The sequence below is a fragment of the Ranitomeya variabilis genome, chromosome 3 (assembly GCF_051348905.1).
Source record: "Ranitomeya variabilis isolate aRanVar5 chromosome 3, aRanVar5.hap1, whole genome shotgun sequence".
Lineage (NCBI taxonomy): Eukaryota > Metazoa > Chordata > Amphibia > Anura > Dendrobatidae > Ranitomeya > Ranitomeya variabilis.
This window is the reverse complement of record NC_135234.1, coordinates 218,875,621-218,894,706: the sequence shown is the minus strand read 5'-3', so window position 1 is coordinate 218,894,706 and position 19,086 is coordinate 218,875,621. Positions and strand designations below refer to the sequence as shown.

Here is a 19,086-nt window from a genome sequence, read left to right as displayed (position 1 = left end):
AGCGGACGCCGGGGGACGCGACAGACACCGGAATGTAAGTATGTAGTGTTTGGGTTTTTTTACAATTACAATGGTAACCAGGGTAAATATCGGGTTACTAAGCGCGGCCCTGCACTTAGTAACCCGATGTTTACCCTGGTTACCAGTGAAGACATCGCTGAATCTGCGTCACACACACCGATCCAGCGATGTCAGCGGGTGATCCAGCGACAAAATAAGGTGCTGGCCTTCTAGCTCCGACCAACGATGTCACAGCAGGATCCTGATCGCTGCTGCGTGTCAAACACAACAATATCACTATCCAGGATGCTGCAACGTCACGGATCGCTATCGTTATCGTTGTTAAGTTGTTCAGTGTGAAGGTACCTTTAGTTTCTAGTTAGTTCTGTTTAGTTTATTGTATTTGATAATATAAAGACTATACATATTGTATTTAGTTCAGTTTTATTTGAGCAAAAAAGCATTGAAACAATGAATCATTTTTTATATATTTTAAATAGAGAATTAGAAATTTTAGAGCAAGTTACAGCTGTGAGTAATGACCAGAAGGATTTGTGTCTAAGGCCTCAAGCGCACTAGCGAAAAAAAATTTCAGTGTGAAAAATATACAAAAGAACAACTGTTATTTGTTTCCATGCTTTTTATTTTTGTTATAAAAATAATAAAAAAAATACAAGGAATAAAACAATTCCACACATATTTACAATAGGCTGCAGTGGGGGGCTGCGTGTGTGTTTGAGTGGCATGTCCTTCTTGTGTGACTAGCATTTCAGCACTCACTCAGCAGTCTGTCTGCACTGTCGGAACATACCTGGCACTGCCTGGGTATGTCCCTGGTACATTTGCCACATGTGTATTTGTAGCAGTCAACACTTCTCTCAGTTGTACAATTGTCCATGCATCGATGGTTGACCTGACACTTCGCCCTTTTGCCAGGGCTGGGTGTGGAAGGTTGTTGCCGAAGGAGTTTCTCCTTGCGTGCCTTCTTTTCAGTCACATGAGAGCCACCTAACTCTTTTTCAAGCTCAACCAGGAAGTCCACCCCTCTCTCCTGCACCCCAGTGCATACCTTGATAAAGAACATGAGCATTCAGTGCTGCCATGTCAATCATGTTGTAGAACACGGCAACTGGCCATCTCTGTGTTCCTGCACGCACGCTGTACTCCCGCACCATTTGGTCCATTACATCCACACCGCACTTTGTGTGGTTGTATTGTGTGACCGTGTTTGGCTTCCTTTTGTTGGTATCCTCAGTCTCAACCACGCTGTGCATGCTGCTGAGAATGTAGACGGCCTTCTTTTGTTTGGGTGCATACACTGTCAGTGTGGCACCAGTGATTGAAAACACCTGAGTGGTGAATTCAGTGCGGTCCATCTGTCTAGCGGATTGAGGAATTTCCCGGCGACTCTTGTTGACTGTGCCGAGGATAGTGGTTTTTCGACTAAGCAGTCATTGTGCAAGTGACAATGATGTAAAGAAATTGTCTGTGGTTACAGTTCTGCCCTTGTCCATGAATGGTTCCATCAGCCTCATCACTACATATTCGGACAGTCTCTCCCCGCTGGGATGACTGGGGTCCTTGCCAAGAAATGGGAGGACATAACAGATGTACTTTGATTTCAAGTCGTAAGCCACCCAAAACTTGATGCCAAACTTGTCTGGTTTTGTTGCAATGTATTGTAGAAAACAGCAGCGAGTCTTCGACGGGAAAAGCTGTTCATCAATAGTGATGTGTCGACCAGGGTGGTAGGATGCGATGCAGTTGGCTGATAAACAATCTCCACACATCGGAGATTGCAGCAAACTTATCGGTCTCCACTCGCTCACTGCGTGTGAACATGTCATCAAAGCGTAGGTGTTGCATAATGTCTTGGAAGCCGTTTTGGGTCATAGTTGCAATGATCTTTGGGTTTGCCAGGTTTGCTGATCAGCTGTCACGTAGTGATGGAACCTTGGTCACCCCCCGCAAGATAATGACTGAAATAAATGCCATTAGTTCCAGGAGACCCATGAACCAATCCACCTGCTCTGTGTGACGTGCATGTTGAGTAGTCCATTCTTGAATGCTACGAAGCATGTCAAGAGTGATAAAACAGAGGAAGCGCTGAAGGCGACTCCGGACACTTTGTCTGGCCTTAGCACTTGGCTCTCCATCTGTAGGGTATGGTTCTATTGGGGTGAAATGGAGACGTTTCCCCACTTGTACTTCACGCCACACTGTGCCATCTTTTGCGGTCTCTGTCGGCTCACTCGCCAACCGAGCTCTCTTTTTTGGTAGAGGAGGAGTCTCCTCATCTGCAAGATAAATAATTTCAAATTAACATTTTGTTTTGGTTCTAAAGGCTAGGTTCACATTTGAGAGAATTTCAGTTCCCTGCGAATCCAGCAGGGAACTTAGAAATTTTCTCAGCCTCCGCATGTTCCCCGCATACGGGAGAGCGGGGAACGCAGTCCCTAGCAACCCGCTGTGTTTACTGGATATCAGCTACACAGTGGGCTGCGGGGAGTGGGATTTGCACCCCCGCATCCCTCCCGCACAGAGAACTCCTCAAGATGCGTTCCCTGGGGAGGGGGGATGCAGGGGTGCGAATCACACTCCCCGCAGCCTGCTGTGTAGCTAGTAACCAGTAAGCACAGCGGGTTGCTAGGGACCGCGTTCCCCGCTCTCCCACATGCAGGGAACATGCAGAGGCTGAGAAAATTTCTAAGTTCCCTGCTGGAACTGAAATTCTCTCAAATGTGAACCTAGCCTAAAAAAATAGTCAGAAAATAAAAATAGGTAATTTGAAAAGTCTAACCTGAAGACAGCTCAGAGTCCGAATCCGGTTGAAGGGTTGGTGTTGCTCAGGATCAGTTCCAATGCCTGTTGAATTGTGTGCCTTCTCTGCATTTTGTTTCTTGTGAACAAAATAGGTGAAGCAGTCACCTATTTATCCCCCACAGCACAAAAGGCTGCATGCAAATTTGCTAAAGTGTTAACAACCTTATGCATATCCCCTGCACAACAATGCAGCTGGGGGGTGGGCAGACACACTCAGGAGCAGCTTACATTCTTTTGTTTACACTCTCTTACAAGACAAAATCAGCAGGTTTTTTTAAAATAATATAAACTTTAAAACGTAACTTTTACTTCGTTACTGCATAAAATTACGAACATACAGTGTCACACAGTGTGCAGGTGCTGACTTACATATAACACATAACAAATCAACGAAACCTTTAAAAACGTCACTGTCTCTGTTCACCGTTATGGGCCAAATTGGGTCTCTCTATGGGTGATAGTGTCCTATTCACCTCTGTTGGTGACTACCGTGCCGGGATGGATGAGAGTACCCCTCTTTACACGCTTTATCAGTTCTTTATACTTATATATTCCTCCGTATGAACGGGGATTCTAAGCTTAGACGGGTGTAACCTTGGATACCTATCACGGTTCTCCCATAGGTAGGTATCGAGTACAGTGAAACTAGATCCTCTGGTATCAGTGCGCAAATAACTTTACTACATGCACATAACTGTTCATGATCTAGACAACCTTAAATATAGAGTGGGTTTAACATCCCTTATATCAGTGGCTAAACTAACAGTCACACCGTTTTCCCTCAAGGAAACCTTCTCTAGGTGTGTGTCCGCCTGAGGCCACTTGTTAAGGTTATGTAGTGCGTCCACCCATCCCCAGTATACTCATCTGCTAGGCATCCTGGTCGCAGTTTTTCTGCAGGATGAGTTGCTGTAGGATCCCTTTAGCGGTTTTCTCATGTGTCCGCCTCTCGGTTTCCTATAACTTTTATGCCTCCCGACGCGTTTCTTCCTGAAATGGGTTCATCAGGGGATTGTTGGCATGCTACTGGGCAATCGCTGGTCTACTTACATGTAGCCAGTCTTTATAACGGAGTGGTTGCCGGTATTCGCGCTGGCGTGCTTCCGGACGCCAGTGCCATTTCCGGTTAGGGTGTGCGCGCACTCCTCGGTGCCGCGCACTCAAGTAACCGGCCTCGTACATTTCATGGACCCGCGTTCGGATCCTAGTGTGTCAAGGCGCATGCACCATACTGTGACGCGCATAGTATCCCTAGCGACCGTGACGCTTCTGCTCCCAGCGTAACGTCATTTCCGGTTTTCTTTAAACCTTGTATTGCGGGCATCTATGCATATCAGTGGAAACAGAGAGGCACTCTCATGGCCATTCTCTATAAATACCTCAATCTATTGCGCCACTTCCCTTTCTTATATTACGGGTAAACAAAGTACCCTCCAGCCAAAAAATAGGTATGTACGGATGAAGTGTTATCCACAGCCCTTTTATACCTTCCTGGACCACGACCTTTCTAAAAGATGTACTAGTCGGTCGTGAACCTTTAACCCAAAGAAACCCTATTGTAAATTGGACCACATGATATGACGCAAAATGAGTAGGGATATAAGGAAATAGAATGGAATACAAAAATTACCGTGTATCTCCAGATGCTCCACATGGAGTGACACGACAGACCTTTGTGTTAGAAATGATAGACACAGGGTGATGACTATCCTGACCCTATTTCACCCTTCCTATCTTGATCCCTACCTCACGCGGAGGTTGGCACCTAATCCTGCGCATTGGCGCCCCCACTCAACGGCGGCTTTCCCTACAGTCTAGATGCCCTGATGTATCCTACTTTTATAGGAAGGAAGTAAAGCTAAGTTGGTCGTTAAGACCCTGTGGTGTTGTGGTTTGTAATCGAAAAATCCATTTACTCTCCCTTTGCAGGATATTCTTGTCCCAATCTCCGCCTCTTGGCGGTTGGTATATTCTGTCTATCCCCATGAATTTTACAACTTTCAGGTTGCCTTGGTGTACCCTGTTAATATGGTTTGCCACTGTGGTGTTCCTCCCTTTGATCGTATCTCCATGGTGTTCACCCACCCTTCTTCTTAGTTCTCTACTAGTCTTCCCCACATACTCCACTCCACAATCACAGGTCATCTTGTAAACTACACCTCTAGTCTTACAGTTTCTGAAATGGTTTATGCGGTATACTTTTCCCATCACGTTACTCACAAACTCCGCCCCTTGGCTTAGGGACGCACAGTATTTGCATTGGCCACACTTATAACAGCCTTTCACCCTTTCACCCAGCCATGTGGGATTCACTTTTAGGAGGGGGGGGTAAAATGGCTGTGGACTACCCTGTCTTTAATCGAGCGGCCCTTTCTAAAAGTGATTTGTGGGGCCGGGGTGAGTATTCCCTTCAGGTCGCTATCCATCTGGAGGATGGGCCAGTGCTTTTTTAGAATTTCTCTCAAGTCTGTAGCTCCGTTTGTGTATTTAGTGATCAATCTCATTTGTTGGTCCCCTTCCTTCTTAGGAGTCGGTTTTAGGAGGTCCTTCCTTTGTTTCGTTAGGGATGCACTATAAGCTTCCTTGAGTACATTATTAGGGTATCCCCGTTCTTGGAAGCGTGTTCTGAGGTCATCTGCCTGTTTGTGATATACATGAGACTCAGAGCAGTTTCTACGGACTCTCAGATACTGTCCCTTAAGGCCCCGTCTCACATAGCGAGATCGCTAGCGAGATCGCTGCTGAGTCACTAGTTTTGTGACGCAACAGCGACCTCAGTAGCGATCTCGCTATGTGTGACACGTACCAGCGATCAGGCCCCTGCTGTGAGATCGCTGGTCGTGTCGGAATGGCCTGGACCTTTTTTTGGTCGTTGAGGTCCCGCTGACATCGCTGAATCGGTGTGTGTGACACCGATCCAGCGATGTCTTCACTCGTAACCAGGGTAAACATCGGGTTACTAAGCGCAGGGCCGCGCTTAGTAACCCGATGTTTACCCTGGTTACCAGCGTAAATGTAAAAAAAAACAAACAGTACATACTCACCATCTGATGTCCGTCAGGTCCCTTGCCGTCTGCTTCCTGCTCTGACTGACTGCCGGCCGGAAAGTGAGAGCAGATCACAGCAGTGACGTCACCGCTGCGCTCTGCTCTCACTGTACGGCGGCTCAGTCAGAGCAGGAAGCAGACGGCAAGGGACACCGAAAGGCGAGTATGTACTGTTTGTTTTTTTTGGTAACCAGGGTAAACATCGGGTTACTAAGCGCGGCCCTGCGCTTAGTAACTTGATGTTTACCCTGGTTACCCGGGTGCTGCAGGGGGACTTCGGCATCGTTGAAGACAGTTTCAACGATGCCGAAGTCGTTCCCCTGATCGTTGGTCGCTGGAGAGAGCTGTCTGTGTGACAGCTCCCCAGCGACCACACAACAACTTACCAACGATCACGGCCAGCTCGTATCGCTGGTCGTGATCGTTGGTAAATCGCTATGTGAGACGGGGCCTTTAGGGATACCCTTTTTAAGGGAAATTGGATGGTTTGACTCCCACCGTAACAAGGAGTTGGACGCTGTCGGTTTTCTATACGTGCTTGTTGTTATTTGGCCATCTTTTCCCTTTTCTATGATTACGTCCAGAAATGGCAATTTGGTTCTGCCCATTTCATAGGTGAAATGGAGGCCCAGATCGTTATCATTAAGGCCTGTTACAAAGGAGACAAAGCCTTCTTCGCTTCCCCTCCAAATGACAAACACGTCGTCAATGTAGCGTAGCCACATGACGATGTTGTCTTCTGTGTCTGACCTTTCACCGAAGACCACATTTTCCTCCCACCAGCCCAGGAGCAGATTTGCATACGAGGGGGCACAAGGGCTCCCCATCGCAGTGCCCCTGAGCTGGTGGAAGTAATTTCCATCAAACAGGAAATAGTTTTTTGTTAGACAAAATTCCAGAGCCTTAACTACAAATTTATTGTGTTGGCGGAATTGTAACCCTCTTGTGTTGAGGAAGTACTCCACAGCCATGATCCCTTTGATGTGTAGGATAGAAGAATATAGTGCTTCCACGTCGATGGAGCACAGCAACATGTCCGCATCCAGTACCACACTCTCTAATTTAAGAAGTAGGTCTGTCGTGTCACGAGTGTAAGAACTTAGAGAAACCACGAAGGGCCGCAAAACGCGATCCACATACAGTCCTAGATTTTGCGTAAGGCTACCAATTCCTGAGACTATGGGTCTCCCTTTCAATGGATTGGTACCTTTGTGTATTTTGGGTACACAATAGAAGGTTGGTACTACAGGGTGCACAGTTATCAGAAAGTCCCTTTCATTTGCGTCTATCAATTTATTGTTGAAGCCTTCCGCTACCAGTCCTCTTAGTTGTTCATGATATATCTTAAGTGGGATTTGCCTCCAGTTTCTCGTATCCCATTTCCTTCCGGAGAAGGGAGTAACATAAGTCTCGATATTGCCCTACATCCATTACAACTATGTTACCTCCCTTGTCTGAAGGTTTTATGACTCTGTCGCGATCTTTCTCTAGATCACATAAACTTTTCATCTCATTTTTTGTTAGATTATATGCACCTTTTCTTTTTATTTTGGATTCCAGTTCTACTAGATCTTTTGTCACCAAATTCAGAAACACATCTATTGGACTTAAATCACTCGTGGCGGGTGGCATGCGCCTGCTTTTGTTTTTGAGATCGGTGAATGGACCTTCCCCTATTTCGTTCGGGTCAGTGTCACTTAAGTGAAACAAGAACTTCACATCCCCCAGAAGGTCCTCATTAATGCCCAATTCTAGACAGCGTTTTTTATCTTCATTTACAAAGTGCTTTTTCCACTTTAGTCGGCGGATAAACAGATTAAGGTCTTTTACCGCCTCAAAGCTCTCATAGTCGGTTGTTGGGACAAAGGAGAGGCCCTTACTTAACACAGCCATCTGTTCGCTGCTCAGGGTTTTTGAGGATAAATTAATAACGCGATTGTCTACATAGGATTCCGAGGATTGAACCGGTTCCTCAGCGGATAGCTGAGGTCTAAAAAACGGTCCCCCTGTGGTGACCCTCTACCTGTTCCTCTACCTCCTCGTGACCCTCCTCTTCCCCTTGTCTTCCCTTTTGGATTTTTGGGGCGGGTGTCAGAATCTGAAAACTCCACTTCTGATGATGAAGGATCGGTTTCTTGTGGTTTAGGTGGCTTGGGATTATGTAATGAGTATGCCTTATTATCCCTAAAATCCTGCAAGTCTCTAACAAAAAATTTGTGTTTCTTTTCTTTTAGGTGATATTGGAATTTTTCAATAGTATTTTGGAGGCTTTTTTCCTTGTTACCAAACTCTGGTTCGGCCGTAAATTTCTTTGTCACCTCGATCTGTTCTTTTAGGTTATTATTCAATTCTACCAACATCAATCTCTCTTCATCTAGGAGTAGTTTCATAAGCTTCAGGGAACTGTCTGTGGCTTCTCTTTCCCACTTTTTATAAAATTCTGTCCCCTTATATCTATATCCTGGAGAGTTAGTTATTCTTAGGTGTCTTGGTACTATCCCTGCTCTGATGTAATTATCGAGACTCTGCACTTCCCACCAAGATGTGATCTGATCTTTATATGCCTTAGTCAGTTCTTTAAATGCAGAGTTAAAGGAGGGTGTGTACCTCTTTTGGGTAAAAGTTCCTTCCAAAAAAACACTTTTGGCCTCATTCATCCAAGTATTGGTGTCTATCCCTGTGGATAAGAAACCCGCCATACCAAACAGTTGCACAATTGAACCAGCCTGGCTTCTCTATTGTTAGTGGGTAAAAAACCTAGGAATGCACATATCAAAATCAGCAGATTTTTTTAAAATAATATAATGTGCAGGTGCTGACTTACATATAACACATAACAAATCAACGAAACCTTTAAAAACGTCACTGTCTCTGTTCACCGTTATGGGCCAAATTGGGTCTCTCTATGGGTGATAGTGTCCTATTCACCTCTTCACTTATAACAGCCTTTCACCCTTTCACCCAGCCATGTGGGATCCCTACTCATTTTGCGTCATATCATGTGGTCCAATTTACAATAGGGTTTCTTTGGGTTAAAGGTTCACGACCGACTAGTACATCTTTTAGAAAGGTCGTGGTCCAGGAAGGTATAAAAGGGCTGTGGATAACACTTCATCCGTACATACCTATTTTTTGGCTGGAGGGTACTTTGTTTACCCATAATATAAGAAAGGGAAGTGGCGCAATAGATTGAGGTATTTATAGAGAATGACCATGAGAGTGCCTCTCCGTTTCCACTGATATGCATAGATGCCCGCAATACAAGGTTTAAAGAAAACCGGAAATGACGTTACGCTGGGAGCAGAAGCGTCACGGTCGCTAGGGATACTATGCGCGTCACAGTATGGTGCATGCGCCTTGACACACTAGGATCCGAACGCGGGTCCATGAAATGTACGAGGCCGGTTACTTGAGTGCGCGGCACCGAGGAGTGCGCGCACACCCTAACCGGAAATGGCACTGGCGTCCGGAAGCACGCCAGCGCGAATACCGGCAACCACTCCGTTATAAAGACTGGCTACATGTAAGTAGACCAGCGATTGCCCAGTAGCATGCCAACAATCCCCTGATGAACCCATTTCAGGAAGAAACGCGTCGGGAGGCATAAAAGTTATAGGAAACCGAGAGGCGGACACATGAGAAAACCGCTAAAGGGATCCTACAGCAACTCATCCTGCAGAAAAACTGCGACCAGGATGCCTAGCAGATGAGTATACTGGGGATGGGTGGACGCACTACATAACCTTAACAAGTGGCCTCAGGCGGACACACACCTAGAGAAGGTTTCCTTGAGGGAAAACGGTGTGACTGTTAGTTTAGCCACTGATATAAGGGATGTTAAACCCACTCTATATTTAAGGTTGTCTAGATCATGAACAGTTATGTGCATGTAGTAAAGTTATTTGCGCACTGATACCAGAGGATCTAGTTTCACTGTACTCTATACCTACCTATGGGAGAACCGTGATAGGTATCCAAGGTTACACCCGTCTAAGCTTAGAATCCCCGTTCATACGGAGGAATATATAAGTATAAAGAACTGATAAAGCGTGTAAAGAGGGGTACTCTCATCCATCCCGGCACGGTAGTCACCAACAGAGGTGAATAGGACACTATCACCCATAGAGAGACCCAATTTGGCTCATAACGGTGAACAGAGACAGTGACGTTTTTAAAGGTTTCGTTGATTTGTTATGTGTTATATGTAAGTCAGCACCTGCACACTGTGTGACACTGTATGTTCGTAATTTTATGCAGTAACGAAGTAAAAGTTACGTTTTAAAGTTTATATTATTTTAAAAAAACCTGCTGATTTTGATATGTGCATTCCTAGGTTTTTTACCCACTAACAATAGAGAAGCCAGGCTGGTTCAACTCTCTTACAAGACCTTTGTTGAGGTGGATCAACACAATTGCCCCCTGCAGATTCCTAAGGAAATGGCCACATTTACAAATGAAAGGATGCTAATTGGAGCCATCAGAGTTGTCAGTTTGGACTAAGGGTCATTTGACCCTCTTTCAGGACTTCAGGGGGGAGCTCGAAATTTCTGGGACTTCTAGTGTTAAGGAGATATAAACAAAGTTGTTTACTCACAATTATGGAAAGATGCCAACAATTTTGCCCAGCCCGTTTCTGGGGTTTTGGGTGAAATGATATCCAATTTGCCTTTTTTCTCATTCTTTATGTTATTCCAGTACACCCAGAGGAAATAAACGTGTGTAACAAAACGTGTGTATGCAATAAATGTCTAGGAGACCTGGGAACTATTTTTAAGGGCCCTGCTGCCATGGTAACCCTCTGTTTTGAGGTGCCAAAAAACAGATAGAGGAAGTCCTCTCTCTCAGCTAAACACATTAGATTCAGCCGATGCTTTTTACTGTCGCATCAGAGGTAACTTTGATACCACCAGTTGCATTAAGATCCCAGCTGTATAACAGAGCCACCTTCCTGCAAGAATATTGTAAGCACAGTGGGCAGAAGTCAAAAGATCATTATGATTTATATACATATGATGATGGACATTTTTTTCCATCTCAGCAAGAATCTGCTGGGCATTGCTCAATGCAGGAAATTTCCTGAGGTTTGGAAAATAGACCTTACCTAATTGCTCCACACTCATTATCAGCTTTATCTTCCCCCAATCTATTTAGGGGGCCATTGCCTCTTTGTTTTAGCAATCTGTGTAACGCTGGTGGGTGTGGATCCACTGCGCCATGGGCCGGGTTTACCCTGGAGGGGTGAGACTAAGCAACAACCTGATTTTGGCTAGAGCCTCTGTTGGTGAGGTTAGGCTTGGCTGCATATAGTTGCCAAGCACCACTCCAGGGCAGTCCCCGAGACTGCAGCCGCTGACCGGAGGTTCAGAGACACAGATACATGGTACAGGAGGGCACAGACAAAATCTGGTCAGATGGTTTGAGGTTGGGGCAGGCAGCACAGGGTCAGAAGGTATGGCTGACGTCAGGAGTGGAGAAGTCAGGCAGGACGGAAAGACTAGCCAGGTCAGTAATGAGAAGCAGAATACAGAAATGAGCATGATCATGGACTACTAGGTCTACTAGCTGCCTTATTTAGAACCTGCTCGCATAAGATAGGTCAGGGAACCTAATCTCTCCAGGACAAAGCATTGTTAACATCCTGCAGACACCGGCCATGCCCCCTAAGGCCAAATGGAAGCAGCATGCATTTGTAGCAGTGCAGAGGAGCGTTGCAATAAACAGTACCCCAGTGAGCCGACCTGACACAAGTGGATGCCATGCAGTGACCATGGTGAGTAGGGCGGCACTGAGGAAACACGCAAATTAACGCTGGAACAATCCTCAGGGATTTTTGGGCTTTGACCCCCATTGGTCAAAACTCCTTACAATTTTTAACAATTCATCTTCCTTTATACACTATTAAAAATGAACACTGATTTAGTACTTTACCTTCACATTCAGGGATGGGCAAACTCCAAGATCGATCTGACATACAGCTTCTGTAGTTGATGCTTTTAAACTTGTACCTAAAAATGGTAATGGGAAGACAATTAACTCTCAACTAGTAAACCATTGATACAAACATCAACATTAAAGGGAACCTGTCACATTTTCCATGGTCTTTTCTGATGGCAGCAATTAGGGATGAGCGGACCCATGGATGTTTGGGTTCATTGGGTGCAACCGCACTGTAGTTGAAAGTTTTGTTCAGCATATGAACGTGACCTCAAACCCAATAGAAGTCAAAGGGGACCTTAACTTCTGTGCTTTAAAATGGCTGCAAAATGGTCATCGTAATGGCTATGGAGCAAATAGAAGCTTAATGGAGGTAAGCAGGACAATTGCCCTGCAAACAAATGTGGATAGGGAAATCACTGAAAATAACAGAATAAAAAAATAATAATCTTGGTGGAGGTGGATGTGGCAGTGTAGGTGGAAGAAGCGGAGGAGGAGGTACCAAATATTGTTTTTGTTTATTTAATTTTTTTGGGTGCTCTGAAAACAGTCTCTGTGGGGTCACTCTGCATACAGGCAGTGTAATTAACTACTGGCCACTCTCTCTCTGTGTACAGGCTGTGTAATACTCTGCACTTTTTTGTGATACAAGGAATTAGGAGAGCACCAAATAGGGAACTTGACAGTGTTGCTTCTGGTAGTGGTGTAGCTGTTGTAGGGAGAAAGAGGACATGATCGATCGGTGCCTACCATGCGTCCATATGAAACACTTTCCTATGGTGCACGCAGACGACAAGACAATCTGTAATTTCATAGGCCTAAGTACCACTGGATGAATGGTCAGGGCAGAACATGTAGAGGTGGATTTAGATTAGATGGCTGAGAGTGCCTTTAGTTCCTTTGCTTTATCTTCCACCTGGTTCACTGCTAGAAGCACAGAGTTTGCACCTGCGGCCCATGGGCATCTGTCTTCCTCTTCACCCCCTTGCAAATCAAGCAAACAGTCTGAGCTTCGAGTCAAGCAGCAGTTACTTCTGCTTTTTAATGACTCTGTTGGCTGTGGTTCTATGGCCATCTACCTGGCCCTGCCCCACAAGTGGAAGAGATTGAGTGCACTGATGCCACCTACTGGTTCTGTTTGAGGATGAGTTTGTGGGAGGGGTAGTACAAAAGGTCAGCGGACCACCAATGCCAACTGGGGAAGATACCGTAGGTTCGGGGTTGCAGCACCTCTAATATTGGTCAGGCGGCAGCTCTAGTATTGGTGAGGGGGCAGCGAGGTTATTGCAGGCAGTAATCTGTACTGAGATGATTTTTCACGTGCAGTACAGAGTATTAAATATTGCCTAGGCACATTATTCGCACTCGCAATTGGTTACCATACTACTCACATAGACACAGGTGCAATGCAGAAAAAATTGGTTATTCACACTTCTCGCACAGACACAGGTGCAGAGTAGAAAAAAATTGGTTGTAGGCACACTACTCCCACAGACAAACTGGGCTTATTGCTTATTTCTGGATCTCACAGGTCATCACATGATTCTCATCACGGGGTCTGATGGTTACTAAGTAGGTTTTTGACCCCTTGTAACAACTTAAATAACCCTGTCACAATTGACAAGGGTTAATTGGCCCCGATTGGTCACAAAACCGGTGATGGCCGATACCGCAGGGTGTCAGTTGTCACATACAGGTGTCTCCACACAGCATTTTTGGTGGACTTTAGAGACCCAATCATGCTGCAGGGATTGTCTGCCAGGCTATGAAATGCCGCAGCCATCTTTGTTGTGGTCGTGCAGTGATTGGCTTGGCCGCACAGCATCATCCCGAGTATAAGAGACCTGGTGCTGCCCTGCTCGCTGCATTCAGCTCCAGATTCAGTGAGAGTAGGGAGAGCTGCTGCCGAGATAGGGTCAGAATCATGGTTTTTATAGTTAGTGTAGGTCTGCAACTCTTAAATCCACAACTCCTGAGAAACCAACAGTCCTTTTTAGGGCTAATTCGTGGGTCCCGATATTGCAGCGCTAGGTAGGCAGGGCACGGAATATCCACATCAGTGCAAGGCCTGCAGGCACTGTATGTGCATACATAGCTTCCACTGCATCTCTCCCAAAGCTCCATAACTGTCTGCTGCTGCAGCTTCTTTACTATATAACTAGTTTCAATTTTTTTTCCCCAAAATTAATCCCCCCCAAAAAATATACAGTCTGTTCTGTCAGACAGAGGCCTGTTTAAAAATCATAGTTTTTCAGGCATATGTAGCATAGTTCTGTGTGCTAACCTTGTTCTACGATTTTTTTTTTGTGTGTGTTTTAAATTAACCAAAAATGGCCTCATATATCTGTGTGCTCAAGTTTGGGCATTTTAGGCCATTTTGCCACTTTTTTTGCTGTCTGTTTCTCTAATTATTTACAGCACTATTTAGCTTAAAAAAATATAAAAAGGCCACATATTTGCCAGTGTGGTATTTCCGTGACAACCCTCATATATCTGCGTGCTCCAAGTTTGGGCATTGTAGGCCGGTGGACCACTTTTTTTGCTGTCTGATACTCACCAGATGGCAGCACCATCATCAAGCCTGTCCACATCCTTGTCCCAGCACAGCCATCAGTTGTCTATAACCCAGTCTTTGGAACGCAAGCGGAAATACCCAGCCAACGCCCCACAAGCAAATCCTAAATTCTATTATTTCTCTTCTGCTTGTGCTAGAAATGCTACCTTTTAGACTCATTGAGATGGAAGCTTTCTGCAACCTGATGGCGGCGGCCGTCCCAAGGTAATTGGTCCCCAGTAGCCACTATTTCTCCCGGTGTGCCATACCGGCATTACATCAGCATGTTTCCCACAACATTACCCATGCCCTCAACAATGCTGTTACAGGGAAAGTCAACCTAACCACGGACACATGGACAAGTGCTTGTGGGCAGGGATGGTACATCTCACTGACGGCACACTGGGTTAACATAGTGGAAGCCTGGACCCAGTCGGACCTTGGGATGGAACACATCCTCCCCACGCCGAGGATTGCTGGCCGTACGTCAATCAGGGTTGCCTCCACAGTCTACAGCTCCTGCACCTCCTCCTCTTCATCCTCCATCTCTGAAATCAACACATCAGTCAGAAGCTGGAAGCACTGCAGCACTGTCTCAGCCAAGCGGCAACAGGCTGTGCTGAAGCTAATCTGCATAGGTGACAAACCGCACAATGCAGAAGAGTTGTGGACAGCGCTGAAAGAGCAGTCAGATGTTTGGATGACACAGCTGATCTTACAGCCAGGCATGGTCGTGTGTGACAATGGCTGTAACCTGGTGGCAGCTCTGAGGCAAGGTGAGCTCACACACGTACCTTGCTTGGCCCATGTGCTTAACCTCGTGGTTCAATGTTTTCTGAAAAGCTACCCAGAGCTGCCGGATCTGCTAGTGAAAGTATGCCATCTGTCTGCCCATTTTTAGAAAGTCAGCTACAGCTTCAGCCGCCCTTGCCGTGCTTCAGAAGCGTTTACAGCTTCCAGCTCACCGACTGGTGTGTGATGTCCCCACGCGCTGGAACTCTATGCTGCATATGTTGGAAAGGATTTGTGAGCTGAAGAGGGCAGTTGTTGACTACCAACATCAACAAGGCCATCGATATTCAGTTCAGACACCACACATAAGACCTCAGGAGTGGACATGGATGTCCGACATATGTACCATCCTCCAAAACTTTGAGGACGGCACCAAGATGGTGAGCGGCGATGATGCCATAATTAGCGTCACGATCCCACTTCTCAACATTCTAAAAACCTCTCTGCTCCCAATTAAAGAGGATGCATTGCAGGCAGAGCACGAGGACATGGAGCAAGGAACCATACAGGGGGATTACACTCAGCTCAGCCTCATGTCTTCTCAACATGGATTGGTAGTCAATGAGGAGGAGGAAGAGGAGGAAGGACAGGAGCTACTTTAATGCGCTATAGATGGTACTACAAACACAGCTGTCATACCATCTGTTCAGCAGGGATGGCCTGAGGACAGGGAGGAGGAGGATGAGGATGAGGAGGAGGAGGACAGCATGGTAAGTCATCCTATTGGTGAGGACACGGAATTCTTATCTGTTAGCAGTCTGGCACTCATGGCTGACGTTATGTTGCGCTGCGTTTCACGTGACCCTCGCATTATAAAAATTTTGGGTGACACTCATTACTGGTTGGTGACACTTCTAGACCCACGCTACAAGGAGAACTTTCAATCTCTTCTACCAGAGGCAGAGAGGTGTACTAAAATGTTGCAGTACCAGAGGGCCCTTGTAGCGGAATTACTTAGAAAATTCCCATGTGAGAACGCTGGCAGCAGATGTCACAGTTTGTTGTACAACCAAGGAGTCCAAGCAAGAGAGACAGAAGTACAATCCAGCTCAGGCAGGGGTACAATGGCAAAGTTCTGGGACAATTTTCTCAGACCCTCCCACTGTCCCTCGATATAGGCAAGGGGTGCTCTCACAAGAAGTGAAATGTTTGAGAAGATGCTGAGGGAGTGCCTTGCAAATCGTACAAAAGTCCTCCGGGATTCCTCTGTGCCTTTTAATTATTGGGTATCCAAGCTGGACACGAAGCATGAACTGGCTCTCTACGCCTTGGAGATCATGGCCTGCCCTGCTGCTAGCTTTCTGTCAGAGCGGGTTTTTAGTGCCGCTGGTGGAATTATAATAAGCGCATCCGCCTGTCAACTGAAAATGCTGACAGGCTGACTCTTATAAAAATGAACAAGGGCTGGATTTAGAAAGACTTCTGTACACCACCAAGTGAATACAGTGAAACATAACCTCAAATACATTCTCTCTTTTGGGGAGGTGTATTCTCATGCACCTCTTCACAACCACACATGGGTATACGCTTCCAGATTTGTTAGTTGTTATCCTCCTCCTTATCCTCATCCTCATCATCCATAAGCAGTAGAGCACCAGAGTGAACTGTTTCTGTGATGCCAAAGGCACAATTTTTTTTTTTTGCAAGGGTGTAAATATTATGCCCATATCTAATTGGAAACCAAAACAAATGTTACTCCCACAGGGGAAAATATAATAAAAAAGAGATGTAAGTCTATTTATCCCATGCATTCTTATATTTTCCATTTTTCCAATCTCTGGACAGTCCTGTTATGAGGTAGTGTATACCTCAACAGTAGAAAATTATTCAAAGACTTTTAAATTATATTTTTATTTATAGCCCTGTCTCTGAGCTGTTGCTAGGGACAAACATATCTCGTTGGACACATTCAGGCTTCAAATCTATGAACCTGTGTTCGCCCCTCCCTTTTGTTATTTACTTTCATCAGTGGATTCACATTTTTTATTTCTTTGTTTAATTTCATTATGATTTAGCTTTATGTCTCCTCATTGTCCACCACTAGATCACCAGGCTTATCGGCCTCTGGGCCGCTACAGGCAGTCAATTTTTTGGCAAGGGTGTCTCAGATGCCCATAGTATGTTTTTAATAAATGTATCCCCCTTTGGGAAATGTTTGTCAGCCGATAGGCACATAGTGTATGGGCATTACAAGTGTAGGAGACACAATCCTTTACATTGGGCCTAGGTTTTAAAGAGGCCTTCAGCAATGTCTCCTCATTCTCCACCACTATATCACCAGGGTTCACGTGTTCTGCGCCGCTACAGACAGTCAATTTTTTGGCAAGGGTGTCTCGGATGCCCATAGTATGTTTTTAATCAATGTATCCCCCTTGGGAAAATGTTTGTCAGGCCATAGGCATTTAGTGTATGGGCATTACAAGTGTAGGAGACACAATCCTTTACATTGGGACTAGGTTTGCAATGAGGCCTTCAGCAATTTCTCCTCATTCTCCTCCACTAGATCACCAGTTTTCACGTGTTCTGTGCTGCTACAGACAGTCAATTTTTTGGCAAGGGTGTCTATGATCCACATGAAATATTTTTAAAAAATTTACCCCCCATGAGCAAATGCTTGTCAGGCCAGGAACTCCATTACAAGTGTCAGAGATCCACACCCCTACATTGGGCCTACTTCTTAAATCTGTCTCCTGCAATGTCTCTTGTTTACCTGCCACTAGATCACCAGGGTGAACGTGTTCTGTATGGCGAATTTTGAGCAAGGGGGCTGTGATGGCACTATTTTATTTAGTAAAAAAAGGACCCCACATTGGGGAATTGGGCATTACATTACATTGGGCCTACTTCTTAACTCTGTCTCCTGCAATTTGTCCTTTAACTGCCACTAGATCACCAGGGTGAACGTGCTCTGTACGGTGAATTTTGAGCAAGGGGTGTCATGATCTCCATGGCTAGAGAACATAGCATAAGCCTATATAGGAACAAGCTCTTGGAAGATGGGAACTGTACTGACCATGAACTAAACCTACCGCACAACTAGAAGTAGCCAGGTAGCATGTCCTACTTTTTATCCCTATATGCCCAGCGCCGGCCGGAGAACTAAATAATGCTAGCAGAGGGAAATATAAGACCTGGCTCACCTCTAGAGAAATGCCCAAAAAGGAGACAGAGGCCCCCCACATATATTGGCGGTGATTTTAGATGAAATAACAAACACAGCAGGAAAATAGTTTTAGCAAATTTGAGGTCCGCTTTCTAGATAGCAGAAGACAGAAAGAACACTTTCATGGTCAGCAGAAAACCCTAACAAAACACCATCCAGAAATTACTTTAGGACTCTGGCATTAACTCATAATACCAGAGTGGCAATTCCTGATCAACAAGAGCTTTCCAGACACAGTAACGAAACTGCAGCTGTGAACTGGAACCAAAAAGCAAAAACAAACATGGACGAAAGTCCAACTTATCTAGTAGATGTCTGGGAGCAGGAACAAGCACAGAGAGGCTTCTGATAACATTGTTGACCGGCAAGCAACTAACAGAGAAGCCAGGTTATATAGCGACACCCAGATCTGATGAGAACAGGTGAACAGGAAAGATGATGACACAAGTTCAATTCCACCAGTGGCCACCGGGGGAGCCCAAAATCCAAATTCACAACAAAGGGGGCTGTGATGGCAAAATTTTATTTAGTAAAAAAAGGACCCCACATTGGGGAATTGGGCATTACATTACATTGGGCCTACTTCTTAACTCTGTCTCCTGCAATGTGTCCTTTACCTGCCACTAGACCACCAGAATGAACGTGCTCTGTGCGGTGAATTTTGGGCAAGGGGGCTGTGATAGCACTATTTTATTTAGTAAAAAAGGACCCCACATTGAGGAATTGGGCATTACATTACATTGGGCCTACTTCTTAACTCTGTCCCCTGCAAT

The 19,086-nt window shown here is 45.5% G+C and overlaps 1 protein-coding gene across 1 annotated transcript in view; it reads right to left on the bottom strand.

The window, feature by feature from the left end:
- The window catches only part of LOC143815681 (sushi, von Willebrand factor type A, EGF and pentraxin domain-containing protein 1-like), a 493,353-nt gene that overhangs the window by 247,486 nt on the left and 226,781 nt on the right, over positions 1–19,086 (bottom strand). The window contains exon 5 of the mRNA XM_077295192.1: positions 11,799–11,875. Within this exon, the coding sequence (XP_077151307.1) occupies positions 11,799–11,875 (77 nt within the window). The remainder of the gene's footprint in view (positions 1–11,798; positions 11,876–19,086) is intronic.